General features: G+C 31.7%; 1 protein-coding gene across 3 annotated transcripts in view; it reads left to right on the forward strand.

The window, feature by feature from the left end:
* The window catches only part of DPYD (dihydropyrimidine dehydrogenase), a 1,007,953-nt gene that overhangs the window by 148,601 nt on the left and 840,316 nt on the right, over positions 1-19,036 (forward strand). For all 3 annotated transcript variants that reach the window (XM_051993282.1, XM_051993281.1, XM_051993280.1), the window contains exon 3: positions 9,357-9,439. In XM_051993282.1, the coding sequence (XP_051849242.1) occupies positions 9,357-9,439 (83 nt within the window). The remainder of the gene's footprint in view (positions 1-9,356; positions 9,440-19,036) is intronic.

Consider the following 19,036-nt stretch of genomic DNA (forward strand, 5'->3'; position numbering starts at 1 on the left):
GCCTTGTTATTACTTGATCACCCCCCTTCCTTCCCATGGATCCCTTCATTATCTTCTTCCCTTACCCTTTGCTTACCCATCTACCCATTCTTCACCCTTATTTATTTATATATTTTGGAGGGTGCTATATACCCTAGTATATATTTAGTGTTACATATTGAACTCTTCCTGATGTGAGTAGATTTTCAGAACTATGAACTTTCTTCCCCTATCTAAGGTCTCTGTGTCTCTTCTTCCTCTGCACCTCATTTGTATAACATAATTACTATTTTTACCTTCTCTGCTAATTTTTCTTTTGAGCTACCCTAGTATTGATGTGAATATTAAACAGACAGTATGCATTTCCCATGTAAAAAAAAACATAAACAATTTGTCCATGTTTAAGGAGTTTTTCCATGTTAAATTCCTTAAAATTGATCTTGATATTGGCTCGTATATGTTAAATTTTCGGTTAAATTCAGGTTCAGTTGATAGAAAGTCTTGAAAAATCTGCAAGTTTGTTGAATATCCATTTGTTCTCATTCAAAATTATAGATAATTTTGCTGGATATGATATTTTTGACCCCAAGCATAATTCTTTTGATTGTTGGTAGATATGATTCCAGGATCTGTAGTCTTTTATTGTATCTACTAATAAGTCTTATAAAATTCTAACTGTAGCTCTAATCTAGTGGATTTTTTTTCTTGTTTCTTGCAAATTTTTTTCTTTAATGTGGGGGTTTCAAAATTTGGCAATAATATTCTTGTGTATTCTAAACAAAGGATCTCTTTGAGGTGGTGATAAGGGGATTTTCTCTATTTCTGTAATGCCAGAGAAACTGAGCAAGAAAGAGATTAGTTTTTAATCTTTTAATGTGGAGAATTTTAGGCTAGCTGACCAGATGGGACTCATGTCCAAAAATCATTTCGGCTCAGCAGGGAACTTATAATAGGGTTTTAGATAACTAGGGTTTGCAAACAGAATGCATACCCTGAGTATACGGTCCTAAAGGGAACACAAAGGCAAATAAGAGGGGGGGAGGGTGAAGACACTGGGTGGGCAGACAAGCCATAATTCCAGGAAAGGATCATAACTTAATCCTGACAGGATAAGGATCAAGATAACAAGGTTGAGGGCAGGAAACAGTGAGGTAAGGGGCAATGCTCAAATTAGCAAGGATAGAGATAATACACCTGGATTTTATGACAGGATGGTATGTAAACTTATGTTGAGTAGGTGAAATTTGCTATGTAAATAGTTTCCTAAACTCTCATTTCTATCCCTAAATTTAGCAGAGCAATCCAGGTTGAGGGTTATGGGACATAGATACATATACAGGTCATTCGGTGGTCAAAAATGGAGTCATTTCTATTAGCTATGGCCTAGAAAAAAAAAATCAATCCTCATAATTCTTTGAAAGATTACCCATGAAGTAGTAGGCTTTGCTGGTACTAGATAGTACGCTAGTGTGAGACAGGGAGGACAAGTAAAATGATTTCCTCAGGATTTCACAGGAAGGAAGTAGATTAGACAGTTTCTCACATAATTTGGAGATAAAATGAACCTTAAGTAACATATGGCCCACAGGTTCTTAATCTTTTTTGATGTCATGGATATTTTTGTCAGTCAGTTGAAAATTCATGTATCCTTCTTGAATAGTATTGTTAAAGCATAAAATAAAATCCATAGGATTCCAAATGTAAATCCTATCTCAAAGCCCATTGATATACGAATTTCTTCTTTTTGGTGGAGATGAAGGCCCTGCTCCATTTGAGGGGTGGAACAGAGTTGACAAGAGACAGATTTTTAGTCTTCAATACATTTGGGATTCTTCAGGTCTAGTCTTTGATTCTTGTTAAAGTATCTAGTAACTTAATTTCAATATCGATATTGGTAATGGCAGAGTATTTTATAGATGCCATTTATGTTCCTTTTGAATTTATTAGCCTTGTTGTTTCTTGGACAAGATTATCTCTAAATTCAGGGCTTTTTTATTGGTTGACGATTATGTCTGGAATTCTCACCTTCCTCATTTCTTCTTGCAGTATGCTCTGCCTTCCTTCAAGCACCAGATAAAATTCTGTTTTCCCTAATTCCTCTTAGTCCTATTACCTTCTCTTTTAAATTCTCTTCATTCTATTACATATATTTTATGGTTACATGTAATTGTTTTCATGTTGTTTCCCAAACATACATTAGAGTGAGATTCTTGAGATCAGGGTCTAATTTTGTCTTTCTTTGTATCCCAAGTGTTCATCACTGTGCTTGACACATTATATGTGCATAATAAATACTTGTTGACTTCGCTTAAAATCAAAATAGTGGTATTGTGTTACTGTAGTGAAAGAAAGTAAATATCTTGCCATGGGCATGATTACTCTCCTTTAAATAGCTAAACTAAGGTCTAAAAATATGTCTTTAATTATTATAGATGAAATTACCAGTTCTAGAAATAGTTCTAACAGTGAAATCACACCTTTTTAAAATTTTTTGACCTGTTCTTGATAGTGCCATTTACTCAAGTTAATTGTTCCCAAATAATTAATCTCATTTACTATAATGAGAGTTTCTAAATTTATCCTAGCTAAGGAAATGTTTCTTTGTGTTTTTTTTAAGCCACATTTGATTACCTCATTGAACAAATAAACATAATAAAAATGACTCAGTCTTTAGAAGAATGTAAAGACTTTAGTAAAGAAGATAAACAATATAACTCTAGGATTAGGATCTTCTATAAAATATGCTACTGTACAATTATTTGCATTTATTTTATGTTCAGTCATAATCATTAGTTTGTGTCTTTTCAAGAAGAATAAAGTTAGATTCTTTATTTAATGAAACGTTTGTGGTCTTCCTCTGAAGAAATTGTTTACAGAAAAATCATTTAAATATATTATTGATGCTCATTTTAACACATTTCTATCACTTCTTAATTATTCCTTCAATCCTTATACTCTGGATGGACCCTGCCTTGAAAAAGAATTTAGTTAAGCAAAATGAGTTAACAAGGCAGCATGGGAAACTGGAGAGAATAATAACAATCATTCCTTTTTGATAAATGGGGGGAAAGAATATAAACAATAAATTTTCATCTATCAACAACTCTGTGGATAAAAAAAATTCTCCAAATTACTAATAATTAGAGGACTCCAAATAAAAAGAACTCTAACTTTATAACTCACAACTATCAGATTTTCAAAGGCAACAAAAAAGAAAATGATAAACACTCCTGGAGGAGTTGTGAATAGATACAGCTATTCTAGAAGGCAATTTGGAACTCTGGCCCTAACATCACTAAATTTTCCATACTCTGACACAGTGATGCACTTCTAGGTTTAATTTACCAAGGAGATCAAAGAAAGAGGAAAGGGAATTATATGTACAAATACACTTATAGCAATATTTTGGCAAATAACTAGATACTAAGGAGGGAGGTATCGATTGGGCTAAAAATATTGGGGTATATGAAAGTAATGCAGTACTATTGTGCTATAAGAAATGATTAATGGATTGTGTGACAATCAATTATGATAGACTTGGCTCTTCTTAGCAGTTCAGTGGTCCAAAATTCCAATAAACTTTGGACCATCCACATCTAGAAAGAAAACTGTGGAGACTGAAGATCGCAGCATTCTTTTTTCAACTTTTTTTCCTTCTTTCTCCTGGTTTTTCCCTTTTGTTCTGATTTTTTTCTCTCTCAATATAAGTCATATAGAAAATGTAAAAAATGAATTACATGTATAACCTTATAAATAAATTAAAAAGAATAATAATAAATGAAATGATGAAAGGAAGATTTCAGGAAGGAAAAGTTTCAGAGAAATGTGGAGAGATTTCAACAACTGGGATATAGTAAAGCAAATAGAACCAGAACATTTTGTATAATAACAACAGCACTGGGGGGAAAAAAAACAGTTTTTGATAGAACTATGATCATTGCAATAATTAATAACCAGTTCTAGAGGATTGATGTAATAGATCATCATTCAATAGAATAGAATTGATTCAAGATACAGAATGGAACATATGTTTTTAGACATGGCCAGTGTATTTGTTACCCGATTCCTTTTTCTTGTTCTTTTCTCCTTCTTAGGGGAATGGTAAAGAAAAAATGAATATCTATTAATTGAAAAAGATTGAATGAATCATATGAACAAGATAGTCAAAGTTTAGTTCCTGTGGAAAACAACAATTTGTTTTGTTAAATTTATTTTGAAAAGAAAAGAAAAGAAAGAAAGACTTCTGTCTCTGGAGTCAAGGGTCAACAAACTTGAATCTTATAGGGATAAAAAAATGGGTCATTTATAAAATTGTGTAGTGGTCATTACCCACATTTATATCTAGTTGTAGAGGAAAAAAGTGTAATTGGTTAAATAATCTCTAAGAGTCACTTTAAGTTAATTGTAATAATGGTTTTGAATGAGGCAAATGCAGATCTGGGAAACCATTGTGGAATCAGTGACCCTTCCTTCCTCCTTTCTTCCCTTCTTCCCTCCCTCCTTCTCTTCCTTACCTCCCTTTCTCCCTCCCTCTCACCTTCTTTGCCTCCCTTTCTCCCTCCTCCTTTCTTGCTTTCCTTCCTGCCTGTCTCCTTCCCTCCTTTTCTGCCTGCCTTTCTCCCTCCTTCTTTCCTTCCCAGCTTTCCTTCCTTCTTCCTTCCCTTTTCCCCTGCCTTTCTTCCTCTCTCCCTCCCTTTTTCCCTTCTTTCTTTCCTCCCTCTCTCCCTCCTTTCTTCCCTTCCTTCTTTTCTCCTTCCTTCTTACTTCCCTCCCTTCCTTTCTTCTCTTCCTTACTTCCCTCTCTTTTTTCCTTCCCTCCCAACCTGCCTCTCTTGCTTCCTTCCTTCCTTCTATCCATCCTTCTTGTGTTAATGAAGCAATTAGGATTAAGTGACTTCCCCAAGGTCACAGAGTCAGTGACTTTCCAAGAGCCAACAAGCTAATTCATAAGCCTTGAGTAAGAGGAATAAAGCAATAGCAAAAAATTCTTGAACACCATTAAAAAAATTTCCAATATGAATATTGTTATTCAATTTACTGAATTTTTGTACTCCTTTTTTTGCTACATGTAAAATACAATATATAATAATATTCATATAAAAGAACATTGATTAATTTTTCACCTTAAAAACCCTTTAACTGATTATTTTCTCAAATTTGGGCAAACAAAAGTCACTATTAAGCTTGGCATCAAATTAAAATTTATTAAGTGATTTAATATAGTGTTCTTGAAATATTGTTTAGAAATAAAAAATTTCCAAGTGCAAAATGTAAAATTACTTTCAACTTTCAATAGTAGAATGGATTTCATTTTATTTTGAGAAGTGGATTTGTTTTTAAAATTTTTAAAATTTCAATTCAATCTTTTTATTTTATAGATCTGATTTTGAGTATTAATTAAGTCATTTTGAATATTTTTTCTTGATTCAAAAGGGTCCTTACTCTGTCATTATCATAGCCATCAGATAGTGTTCTGGTGCAAAAGCATATATTTATTTTTTTTAACAATTCTTTTTTCAGTTTTTAGTTTGAAATTCTTTCCCTTCAACCCACCCTATGCCCTATCCACTGAAAAGGAAAGGAATATAATAACAGTTTTACAAGTGAAATTATGAAAACATATCTTAATATTAATTGTATAACAAGAACAAGAACAAAAAAAAGAAAATAAAGTGAGAAAACTGTACTTCATTTCAGAATTAAATTTCCTCACTTCTTTCTCTGGAGGTTATAGAATTTTTCATCGCCACTTCTTTGGAATTACCTTGGATTATTGCATTTATCAGAATAACTAAATTTTTCACAGCTTCTATAAATATTTTTGTTCATATAGATAATTGAGATGCAGCCTTAATAATGTTATTTATGGGTCAAATGATACGTATAGTTTTATACCATAGTTCCATTTTTTCCCTCCAGAATTGTAAGACCAGTTTACAATTCCACCAACAGTTCATTAGTGTACATATTTTCCTTCATCTCTTCCAGCATTTGTTTTTTTCTAATAGGTATGCTTGTGATAACCTCAGAATTACTTTAATTTATATTTCTCTAATCAATAGTGATTTAAAACATTTTATATGACTTTAGTTAGTTTTGATTTCTTCTGAAAGCTGTCTGTTCATATCCCTTGACAATTTATCAAATGGGAAATGGCTCTCATTTTTATATATTTGATTCATTTCTCTAAATATTTGAGAAAAGGTGTGTTTAACAGGGAAACATTATGAAATTTTTCATATTACTTCACTGTGGTACTTTTTCTCAAAATATGGTTTCCTTGATATTCTTTTAATTAATTCTGTTTTTGTTTTTGCTTGGATATCATGATTGATACTTCTGCCTTTTTTTTAATTTCAACTAAAGCATGATAGGTTCTGCTCCATTTCTCTCTGTTTCTCTCACTTTCCCTCTGCCTCTGTGTATGTGTGTATCTCATCTCCATATTTTAACTCTATGTGTGTGTATTTCAAATGTGTTTGTTGTAAACATCATACTGTTGGATTCTGGATTCTAATCCATTCTACTGTTTGCTTCTGTTTTATGGATGAGCTCTTCTCATTTATATTCACACTTATTACTATATATTTTCCTATTTCCTGTTCTCTTATGTTTATTCTTCTAATGCTCTTTTTATTTTGTCCTTCCTCAAAAATCTGTTTTGCTTCTGATCATTGCCTCTCTTAATCTACTTTGTCTTTTATGATCCCTCTAATTTCTTTTTATTCCTTCTTATTTTTCTGTTGGGTAAGTCAGATTTCTATACACAATTGAGTGTGTATATGTATGTGTATGTGTCTGTGTGTGTGCATATATGCAAACATACCATGATACATATACACAATATATATTCTTCCCTCTTTAAATTAATTTTGATGATAGTGAGATTTAAGCATTGCCTATTCACTCACTATTTCCTACATTAAATATCTTCCTTGGTGTCTCTTTTAAGTGAGATAATCTCCATTATGCCTCTTTCTGCATCCTTCTTTCCATCCTTCTCTTTCTAACTCCATTTTATTTTGAGATTATCTCAATATAAGTGATTCACACCCATACCTTCTAGGTAGTCTTTCTAACTGCCTTAATAATGATAAAGTACTTGGGGATTATGTGTATAATATTCCTATATAGGAATGTGAACAGTTTAATTTTATTGAATCACTATTTTATGTTTATATTTTTATGCTTAAATCTTGTGTTTGAATGTCAGATTTTCTATTCATGGCTGGTCTTTTCATCAGGGATGACTGAAAATCTTCTATTCCATTAAACATTTATTTATTTTTTCCCTTAAAGGATTATACTCAGTATTTCTGGGTAGGTTTTTCTTGATTCTAATATTTGCTTTTTTTGCCTTCTGGAATATGATATTTCAAGTTTTCTGTTCCTTGAACATGAAAGCTGCTAAATCTTGTGTGATTCTGATGGTGGCTCTGAAGTATTTGAATTTTTTTTTCTTTTGTATCCTTTAGATATTTTCTCCTTGACCTATGAGTTCTTGAATCGGTTACAACATTACTTGGAATTTTTATTTTGGGATTTCTTTTAGGAAGTGATTGTCGGATTCTTTCGATTTCTATTTTGCCATCTGGATCTAAAATATTTGGGCAGTTGTCATGGATAATTTCTTGAAATAGTATGTCTAGCCTCTGTTTTAATTATACTTTATAGGTAGTCCTGTGCATTTTAAATGATCTCTCCTTGATTTATTTTTCAGGTCTTTTTTCTAATAAGTCAAATTTTCTCTTTTTAAAATTTTTGTTACTTTGTTTTATTATTTCTTGAGGTCTCGTGGAGTTAGCTTCCTAATTTTTAAGGAATTATTTTCTTTAGTGATCTCCTATACTTCTTTCTCATGTGGCCACTTATATTTTTTAAATATATTATTTTCTTCAGTTTTTAACTCATATTTTTCTTATATTCTTATAACTCATATTTTTCTTGCATCACTGTAATTTTTAAAAAATTGTTCCTCCATCACTCTAACCCTTTTCTTTAACGCTTCCATTTTTCTTATTGGGCTTAGGTTCAATTACTGTTTTTTTTTTTTCTTTAAGACTTTGGTTGTAAATGTTTTCATCTTTGTCTTTAGATTTTGTGTCTTGGTCTTCCCTTCCATCATAGTAGCTTTTTATGATCAGATTCTTTGTTGTTCTTATTTGTTAATTTTTTCCAACCTATTTATTGATTTCAAATTTCTTTTTAAGCTGGGTTCTGCTTGAGGTGAAGAAGCATTGTCCCTAGCTTCAGACTTTTTCACATGGCTGCATACACTGCAAAACATCAGTGTTTTTAAGATGTAATATGGGAAGAGATGTGGTCATTGCTCTCCTGGCCTAAATCCTGGTCTTTATATCAGAAGGCCCCTCCACAGCTGCAAGTGCTAGTGCTTTTCTTGGCCCTGGGTGGGACTATGAGCAAGTCCTCTATTCTTCTACAGCCACAAAAACTTGTACTCTCCTCTGATTTGGTTCTGCAATCAGAACCCCTGCTCCCTTGTGATAAATGAGAAGCTTTTTTCTCTGTCCTGGAACTATGACCCAGAATTGTTTGTGGGCAATAGAGTTGCCAATTAATGCTATCTATGCCCAGTCCCAGCAAAAGGTTCCCTATAATCTGTTTCTAACCAATTATACAAATCAAACCTTTTATCATGTCTGGATTGAGAGCTCCAGAAGCTGCTGCTTCTTTCAAAGTTGCCTTTAAGGCCCTGTCTGTTCAGTTCAGCCTGGCCCACACCCTAGTATCACAGATCTCTCTTGCCAATCTCCTAAGTAGTCTTGGGCTAAAAAAAAAAAAAAAAAAAAAAAAAAAAAAAATGATTCACTCTGACCTTCTGTTGACTTTGCTGTTCCAAAATTCAATTTGAAGAACTATTTTAAAGTTGTTTGGAGATGAATGTTAGGAGAGTTTGCCTGGGTTGCTGTCTCTAATTTCCCTCCAGATGAACACATTTTGATCTTGATATGGTTTGGTACAGAAGTTAGAAAGTTGATTGTTGTTTTGAGTCCAGAAACCTGTATTGATTTTCCTTTCATGTAAAATAATATATTTCTAGTTTAGTTCACATGAAGAAAGCATCTGTTAGTACTCAAAATAGTCTAGAATTTCTACCATTTTATTAAATATTCATTCTGTCTACCACATTTTGGAATACTTATAAAACGATTTCCATGACAACTATATCATAGGCTACTTCTATTTGGTTACTGAGCTCACTGTCAATTCTAATGAATCCTATCCAATTAAAATTGTGTGCATAATTTGTGTAAATTCATAGTCAATATTATTAATTATATTTGCAGATAGAAGCATGTAGATACTTTTTCCTTCTGATATTATAGCAATTCATGTCATGCTTTCATATATCATAGGCCTGTCCAAAGCTAGAAAATAATTTTGATGACATCAAGCACACGACTCTTGGTGAGCGAGGAGCTCTTCGAGAAGCAATGAGGTAAGTCTGGGTCACCATGGCAACAGTCACAGATGTGGTAAAGAAAAAGTCATTCTTCATTATTGGGGGAACAAATGAGTTCATTGCCACCATTCAGCTCTGTTCTCTAAGGTATTAATTTGTCAGTGGAGAGGCTTCCCTTGAGGCTCTACTTTGGTTTTGAAGCTGCATAAATGTTCAGCCTCGCTGCACAGTAAAAAATGTAAATGTTTAATTTGTGACTTAAAATGCTTAAGGGGTGTCTTGTTTTATATTTATACTAAACTGTGTGAATGAATGAAAATGTTGTTCATCTAAATTCTGCCTGCATTGGAGGGATTGTACAATGACTTGGTATTATTAATTTATGTTTATATTTTTTAAAATAGCTATGTATTTTCAATTATTAGACTTTAGTAGGGTCATATTCAAATAGTGGAAAAAGTTTTTTCTCATTAATTTTTAAATATTTTGCCTCGTTTTTACTATATTTGTAGTTCTACATATTTACAGATATAATACTTAGGGGTAAAAAAGTTTTACATTAAGTAGTTTTATGGTGAATGTCATCATTATTATTTCTCATGAACTTGGCGAGTTTTCTGGTAACTTTTAGTAAAGTATTTAAAAAACATAATAGTTGATTGGACTCAAGGAAGAAAACATATGAAACACTTTAAATGGGTTTGGAGTAAAATTCTTTACTTGGCCTTAGAAAATGGAACAGGTGAATCAATTTTTTAAAAAGTTCTGTTCTGGAAATATGATATAATTATTTAAAAAATGGTTATAAGTGTTTATTTAGTGTGAAGAATTGATATTGATTTTAAAAAATATTTCTTTTCCTCATCTTTTTTCCCCTTAAACTTTGAGGTTAAAGAGGAAATGAACAAAAAAATTAAGATAGAAGTATTATCTAACTAAATGCTCAGTGAAGTAGTTCAGACTTTATTCCATTTAAAGCAATACATAGTTACCATATACCTTAGTTTAGAAGCTGCCCTCATTTAGTAACCTCCCTTTTTACCATGCAAGCAGCAGGGGAAAGTAATTAAATTTAATAGAAGCTGCCCTCATTTTGAAGCCACTTCTATTTAAAACCACAGGGGGAGGTAATTAAATTTAATGGAAACAGTAGCTTCTACACAAAGATACATGGTACTTTCTATATAGATGATTATGATGTCACAAAAAGAGGAATAATATATTGCTTGTAAGAAGGAATTACCAGCTGTAGCAAGTGAACCTTTTTTGTTGTTGTTATTGTTGTTAATGTCTTTACTAATAAAAAGAAAAGGAAAAGGAAACCTGAATACACAAATGAAATTGTATCTTTGAATTAAAAGCACATATGCACTCAGATAAAATTTGTTCATAAAAATAAATCTAGAATCAAGATATAATTTTTGAGTTAGTAACAAAAATTATAAAATAAATTTGTTTTTCAGTATGATAACCCTTGTGTATTTGCAATTTTTGGAGTCAAGAATAAACATTTTTATTTTAGGAAACTACTTATTCTCTATGTATCGACTAATGTTTTTATTATACAACTCAATCACCCATCTACAAATTCAGACACATAAAATACAAGTGAATGCTGCCACTTGGGCTTTAGAGCAAAGAATTAAAGAACCCCAAAGAAAACAATTGTTGAGAAACAGAATTATTGAAAATGGATTAAATGAGGGGAGGAGAATAGAGAAGGAGAAAAAATCAATAGAAATAGGGGAAAACATCCCTAAGGGGTATATATAGGAATTATTTCTTTTATACATTTATTCATTTAATTAGCTATTTTAAACCATTTTACAAATTACATCAACAAGTACCCTTTATCACATTCTCCTCAGGTAGATCCTATTATGGAAAAACTCCAACATCAGAACCATAGTTGAGATTATATTTACAGCTAAATTGGATGTTTTCATTACTAGTAAAAGAAAGGGGGGTCCAGATAAGTCAAATTAACAAATAACTCAAACATTTTTAATATATTGTATGGCTTTACAATATATTGGATACTTATTTGAAATGATACATTTTTGCTTTTTTTTTTTTTTTACTACTTCTTAATAACATTATTTTTTAGTATGTGCATTTTCATGAACCATATAGAAAAAAAGAGGGCAAAAGGGTAAGTACATGGTGTGTAGCAGGTAAAGAATAGAAAGAGTCAAGAAGACAAGTTCAAATCCCATATTACTACTTGGTATTTTCAGAAACTTATTAGTTCTATAATCTCAAACAAATTATATTATCTTATCAGTTTCCCCACCTATATAATTGACATAATAATATCAACTATCTCCCAGGAGTGTCATGAGGATCAAATAAAATTCTTGTAAAGTGCCTTGCTTTGAAAAACTTAAAGTGCTGTGTAAATGCTATCATCTTCATCATTCTTATTAGTGACCTCCTCATCATAAACATCATCATTCTCTATTAACTAAATTCTGTATAATGGAAATTGAATGTAAATCTTGCTGATATTCCAACTTTTATGTTCTCTGATTCTTGGGATTTATTCTTTAATATAATGAAAAAAAATACTGTTTTTGAAAAAAAAATTTTTTCTGCAGCTTTGTTCAATATGAAAGGTATTTCCACACTTGAGCCAATTAATTTGCAAGTACAGAACAGACAATAACTACAGGAGCAGCAACCACAAGAGGACACATTTTTTGAGTATTATATTTATGAATGGAATTGACTGCCTTCACATTAATGAGCCCTGTATTCCTAGAGATGTCCAATAAGAAACTCAATGACTCTCTGTGAAAAATGACAGGAAAATGAAAGGAAAAATCTTTGCATCATTTAATTGATCATTCAAAGAACATTTATTAAGTGCCTGCCATACAACAGATATAATCCTAACCCTGGTGATGCAAATACAAATACTGAAAAATGCCTACTCTCAAGAATTTTATTACTTGGGTAGATTATTGGTCCATGTGGCCTACATACCTTTCCAAGATAGAAACAATATAATTCAATACTTATAATGATACGTAAAAGGGTAGTTAACCATTAAATGACCAATTAAATAATCAACTATTGGTTAACTGACAATATTTTTTAAAGATCTTAACACTTCAAGGAAATAAGAAAAATATATTTAAAATAGCAAGTAGAGTAAATTGAAATCCATAGACAATGTATGTTTATTTAGAGTGCCCCCAATTGGGACATTTATTGATAGAAACTTGCTTAATTGCTGATAATAGTTGTCCTTATTCTTGGTTGTTGCATTCTAGGATCTTGCATTTTCTATACATAGTTCTTTAGGCATTTAAAATACTTTCTAATGGTACTGGCATATGAGAGAAAACATATTAAGACTGTATACTACTCTGCTGTGGCTGCCTTAATGAAACTTAGAGATTAAAATTGAAAAAGTAAATTTATACTTTTTATAAGTATATATACTTATATATTATAATATATTTATTATATATTATATATAAATTATATATTTTACATATATAATTGGGCCAATTATAGTAAAAAGCAGTAGCTCCAATATCTTTATCATGAATACATTTTGTTTCATATAAATAATGTCACTTAAAATTTTTAGAGTGAGGAGATAATCATATGAGCAGAGGAACAAGAAGAAGCAAGATAATAGGGTCATGTAAACCAAGAGCAAAGTATTCAAGTACCTCCAAATGGTAAGGAGTCATAGCAGCCTGGTGTTGAACATGATGATCTTCAAGCATGGCCAATGGAAGGTATCCTTGAACCCTTCAGTCTTAAGTCTTCTAGGCTTTCCATAATCCTTGAGTTCTGTGGTGATTACCAGTTCTGTTCCACATAAAATAGTAATATGGGCAATGGAGAAGAGAACCATGTTTGATTCTCTTTCACAAGTACAGAGGTTAAAAATGGCTAGAAAGCTATGTATTTCTAGTTTGAAAATTCCAAATGAGGAGGGAGAAATTCCTAAGATAGGGGAAGAGAAAATCTTACAGCAGGCAAAGATTATTGCCTAAAAGAAATACTACAAAACAGAGCAGAAGAGAGCAGTGTTGAGATTTTTCTGTTCTACTATAGGAAAGAAGAAAAAGAAAAGTAGATTAAAATTTTTTAAGGGCTCAGAAAGTCGTAGTACTGAATTTAGAATTTAATTTCTTATATTCCCCTCTATTCTTTAATAGAATAATAACAGCAATAATAATCTTATATATGCCTGTTTTTTAAGGTTTATAAGTATTTTACTTTTTTATTTTTCCTATTTTCCAGATGAAATATCTTGAGGTACAATGTTAAGTGACATTCATGGATACAAAGCTAACAAATATCTGAGATATTATCCAAATGTAGGTCTCAGACTCCAAGTCCATCTCTCTTTCTAATACTATAAGCTGCCTGGTATATTAAATAGGAAAAAAAAAGAAAATGATGGTTCTCTAGGAAAAAAATAGAAAAAAAATAAAAATAATTTTGATCTTTATTGACAATTGGAATCTTATAAACAGCAATAGCAAAACAGATCCATTAAGGTGATAGATTGCTGAACCTGGAGTAAGAAGAGCCTGGATTAAAATCCTAATCATTGACAAATCACTTGATCTCTGTAAACCTCAGTTTCCTTATTTCTAAAATGAGGAATATTTTCCAAGTTCCCTTCCATCTCTGATCTATCCATCTATCATCCAATAATACCATCTAGTTTCTTCTGAGACTACAGATAGAATAAAAGCACAATTCTAGCTTGCTAAAAAAAAAAAAAAGCAAAAAACCTTTGAGGTATCAGAATTTTAGATAAAAAACTCAGAGAATATTTTATTTTACAATAAAAAAAATTATATTCAAGTTGTTGTGCGAAGGGTGAATTAACTAGATCTATCCTCTCAGAGCTGTGATTTAGCCTCTGGCTGACCCTGTCGATGATTTGAGCTTTATAGCACTAGATGGCAATATTGAGTTGAAGAGCTGGGCTCTTCAGGTATATGCTGTATTTTCTCCTTCTAGGCCTCTGTCTAGGAATATATTTTCTTAGATAGAGGGTTAGATGCATAATAGAAATACACACACACACACATATGTACATATATATGATATATATATATATATAGATATACACATATGTATATATGTGTGTATATATACATTCATATATGTGTATGTATGTGTGTGTATATATAAAGATGACTATGCTATAAAATTCAGAAATATAAAAACTTAAAATTTTAGTTTTTAAGAAGCTAAGTAATTTAAGAAATTAAGTTTCCTTAAGAAAACTAATTTGTTCTTTTATTAAGGTTAGTTCCTTTCTGGTATCTAACCACTTTCAGACACCATCTTATTTTTTATCACTTTTTTATGATATTTTTCCTCTGGAGTTTTTTACTCTATGAGTCAATCTACTAGTATTGCTATAAAATCCCTTGCATTAACCTTTAATATTAATTTTAATTGTCAATCCTCATATCTCCCCATTTCAATTTCTTGATACCAATAAAACAGTTGGCATGTCTACCCCTCAGATGAATGCAATCTGAAATTGACCTAGAATCAGAGACAAGGACTAATAATAATTTTTTCAAGTTTTTGTAATATCAACTACATAAGGAAGAGATTTTAAATATCAAACACAGTAACTGCAAAGAATAACAACGGACCTTTGTATGTTTATGTATTCATTAGAACTAGAAAAGGGCCTTGTATATTTGAGTGGAAAATTGATTGTCAACAAATAGATATCAATATTTTCAGTCATTGCCCTCTAGGATATTGCTATTTATGAACTATACAGAAAGCAACGTAGTATTATGTGTACTCAAATACTTTCTAGTGGTAGTGGTTTATTAAAGAAAATATTTTAATGAGGCATATCAGCCTTGTGCTTTAGCTTTCTGGGGGGACTTAGAGATTTCTATGGAAGATGCAAGTGAACCAATAAAATCAAGAGATTCAAGCTTTAGTATATATATTTTACATAGTTTTTATTGTTGTTTATTGTAATTGTTAAATCAATCCAATGACAATGAATTCAAATAGACAAATATTTATTCAGTGCTTACTAAGTGCAAGACTCTATAGCAACACCTGGAAATTAAAAAAAAAAAAGATAAAGTGAAATCACTTCTTATTAGATTTAAACTAGTAACAACTTAACTTCTGCTGAAAGCATGGACTTCCATTTCTTATAAGAAATTCTTTGCTCTTAGAGCTATGTTGCCATAGTTCATGATGGGATAAGTCTGGCTCCGTAGGTTCTGAAATAGGTATACTCCATAATACCCTTTGAAAACTAAGTGTCTCTCTCCTATAAGGAGACTATATGCTTCTAATACTCCGTCTGGCTGCTGATAGCAATTGCTTTTTAAAGAGATAGAATGGTTATGGAACAAAAATCACCTCTTTGAGTTCATGGGGTAGGTAGCTACTGCAAAATATTTGTTTATCACAAAGCAAGACTTATAGGGGTGAAAAACCAAGAATATTTTTTATTATTATTCCCGAGAATTGGTTCAGACCTCAGAAAAAAAAACCTAAATAATTATGAGAATTTTAACAAAATGTCTTATACTACAATTTATGTGACAGAGAAAAAATCATTTATATATTACATTCTTATACATTCCCTTTAGGTTATACAAAGGTAAAGAGAAGGTAGATCTATAATTCTAGGCTTCCTTTAATGTCATCAAAGTTGGAAGAAACTTAGTTAAACCAAGTCGAATCATAATCTCATATATTCTCTAAAGACTCAAAATTTGATAAACTATAAAGATCTATACAGATTTATCCCAATCATGCTTTCCAAAAATCCAACCATGAATTATTCCCATTATCTTCTTCTCCACTTCTATTACTCTGTTGCTAAGAGTTTGAGAAATACATGGATCTGTGGAGATTAGATCTTTTAAAAAATTTATGTAAACTAATCTCATCTGCACTCTTCCTCCTTTCCCCTCTCCCCACCCTTTAAACAAGGCAATCATTCCATACTTACTTAATTGAATCACTGTCCCATTCCCAACAGTAACTATACCATACCTTTCCCTGTTTTTTCATTTTTTCCAGCCTCCTGTATCACCTCTTCCCTTAATCTTTTAGCAGAGGATCTAGCCTTATATTTTACATTATGTGAATGGGTTCTCTCTTCTTTTCTTTTACTTTTCATCTCATATCACATCTACTTAATGCCAATTTCAAATGCCATCTAAATGTGTATTTTCTTCTCCAACAGATTACCTCACTGTCTTCTCTATTCACAATCTAATCTTGAATATCTCTCCATTTATTGACTTCACTTGACCCAAAGGTTCCTGTTATCAACCATCAGAGAAAGCTGTTTATACTAGATACTTTTGCAATCTGGCCTCCAAATTCCATTTTTTTTTTTCCTCTTAGGCTTGTGCCTAAAATAAAGAGTACAGAATTTTCATCTATACTGTCAAACTAGTATCCTTAACTTTTCCACACAAGTGAAATTTCATATCCAAAATTTGTACCTTTATAGATGTGATCTATCATGTTAAAAATGCCTTTTTATCCTTACCTCAGAGAAGAACTCTTAGATTATTTTTTCAAGGAATTAGCTGGGAATCATCCCCTACATAAGACCTTCTCTTGTTCCCCATTGTTCATATTCTCTCCTCTCAAAATTATTTCGAATTAGATCTTACTTCTTTTGTACACATTTTCTTGTTTAAGTGTCATGTTCAGGGAAATATAAGAGCACTCTCTCTCTCCCTCCCCCCTCCCTCCTTCCCTCATTCCCTCCCTCCCCTGAGGCAATTGGGGTTAAGTAACTTGCCCAAAGTCACACAGCCAGGAAGTGTTAAGTGTCTGAGATCAAATTTGAACTCAGATCCTCCTGACTTCAGGACTGACGCTCTATCCACTCTGTCAACTAGCTGCTCCCAAATATAAGCTTCTTTAGGCAGGGTCTAGGAGAGGTCTTGCAAAAAATAGGTACTTCAAGATGTTTGTTAAATTAAATTATATTTGCTTCTCTTTCTCCCACATACACACCTAATGCAATATATGCACACACAGTGCTCATCTATGTATTCACATGTGTGCAAACACACACATGTATTTATACACATATGCACATACATGCAATGGGACCTGGAAGACTATTTCTTCATAATTTTTCTATTATCTCAACTTGTCTTTTAATCTACAGAGCAACCACAAGCAAATCTGGTTGCATAATAGAATTTGTATGTGATAGAGATTAATTTAAACAATATTCAATCTAAATAATGCAAAACACCAGTCTAAAGAAGTAGAGCCCTAGGAAAGAATTATATTGTTTACTTATGAAACCTGTTGTCATTTCATATTAAAAATGCCATGTTATTTACCGACAAACTAAAATAACATTGCAATGTGCCATTTTCATGGCAATTTGATACTATTTGAGGGATAATTTCAGCTTCTGAAGGAATGTATATTATTGGCCTGTGGGGTATCACTATTTCATTTATTTTGGAGAGAGAGTGGGGTAAAACAAATAGCACCACAGCTATTTGAACTGAAGATGAAATAGAATTGAAATTTACATTTCTACTTGGCATCAAAGTCTGTATTAAAGGTTTGTGAAGAAGAAATTTCTTTTGTTTTACTCCCAAAGAATGTTACAAAGCTCAGTTGTTAACATAGAGTGCCAATTATTTTTAGATACTGACTTTGAATGAGCAGCTAATAGTTAAAATTATTTAGGAGATAAAAAATTGGTACTGTGAGAATTAGCTTTAATTTTAAGTATCCATAATTGAAGTGCCACATTATGATTTTAATGTTATGGTAATCTTGTTAACATGCCGTTGTGTATATGCTATCATATTTTAATGTAGTTGCGAAGCTTAAGTAAACTATAAACTAAATTGCTTTTTGAATCAAGCTTTTACAAGTGGAAAATTATTGGTTTACATGTTTTGCATACATATATTGTAATCATATTTGGCATTTTCTACAACAACTTAAGAAGAACAATAGAGTAGATTTATACATAATGCCTAATTGTGTTTTAAGAACATTAGAATCTTTTGTTAATGCCCATTCTTATTAATTAGGGCTCATTCCATTTTGTACTCTATGATTCTACCACATTTTAAATGTTAGCCTTATCTTTTGGGAGATAACACACGGTACAAATAGAGTTCTCAAATGTTGCAAACAATCAGTGCTCTTTCAGGTGTCTACTATTATTGCAGATGCATTGAATTGCCCCTGTTTTTCACCACCATCTATTTTGATGACATTTTTGGTTTTACAAAATAAAAAAATGAATTCTATACTGTCTCATATCAAGTTTACCCAGTGAGCAAAGTTAGTCTTTCTTACCTTGCCTCTGCTTCTGGAACTGCTGAGTATTAAAATAGTTTGAAGCAGGTATTTGTTGAAAACCATTATTTCATCAGAAGTTCTTCACCCTATTACCTACTAGTTAGTTTAGGCACAAAGATCCTTTGAAGTTTCTACAACTTGATTCACTGTGAACATAATTTCATTATTTTTCTACAAATATTTATTAAATACTTTCTATCTTCTAGTTGGGCCACTAAATATACAGAGGATAGAATGTCAGGCTTAATGTCAGGAAGATTTTTGAATTCAAATCTGACCTCACACACTTATTAGCTGTGTGAC

This window comes from Antechinus flavipes, chromosome 4 (assembly GCF_016432865.1).
Source record: "Antechinus flavipes isolate AdamAnt ecotype Samford, QLD, Australia chromosome 4, AdamAnt_v2, whole genome shotgun sequence".
In the NCBI taxonomy this organism is placed as follows: Eukaryota; Metazoa; Chordata; class Mammalia; order Dasyuromorphia; family Dasyuridae; genus Antechinus; species Antechinus flavipes.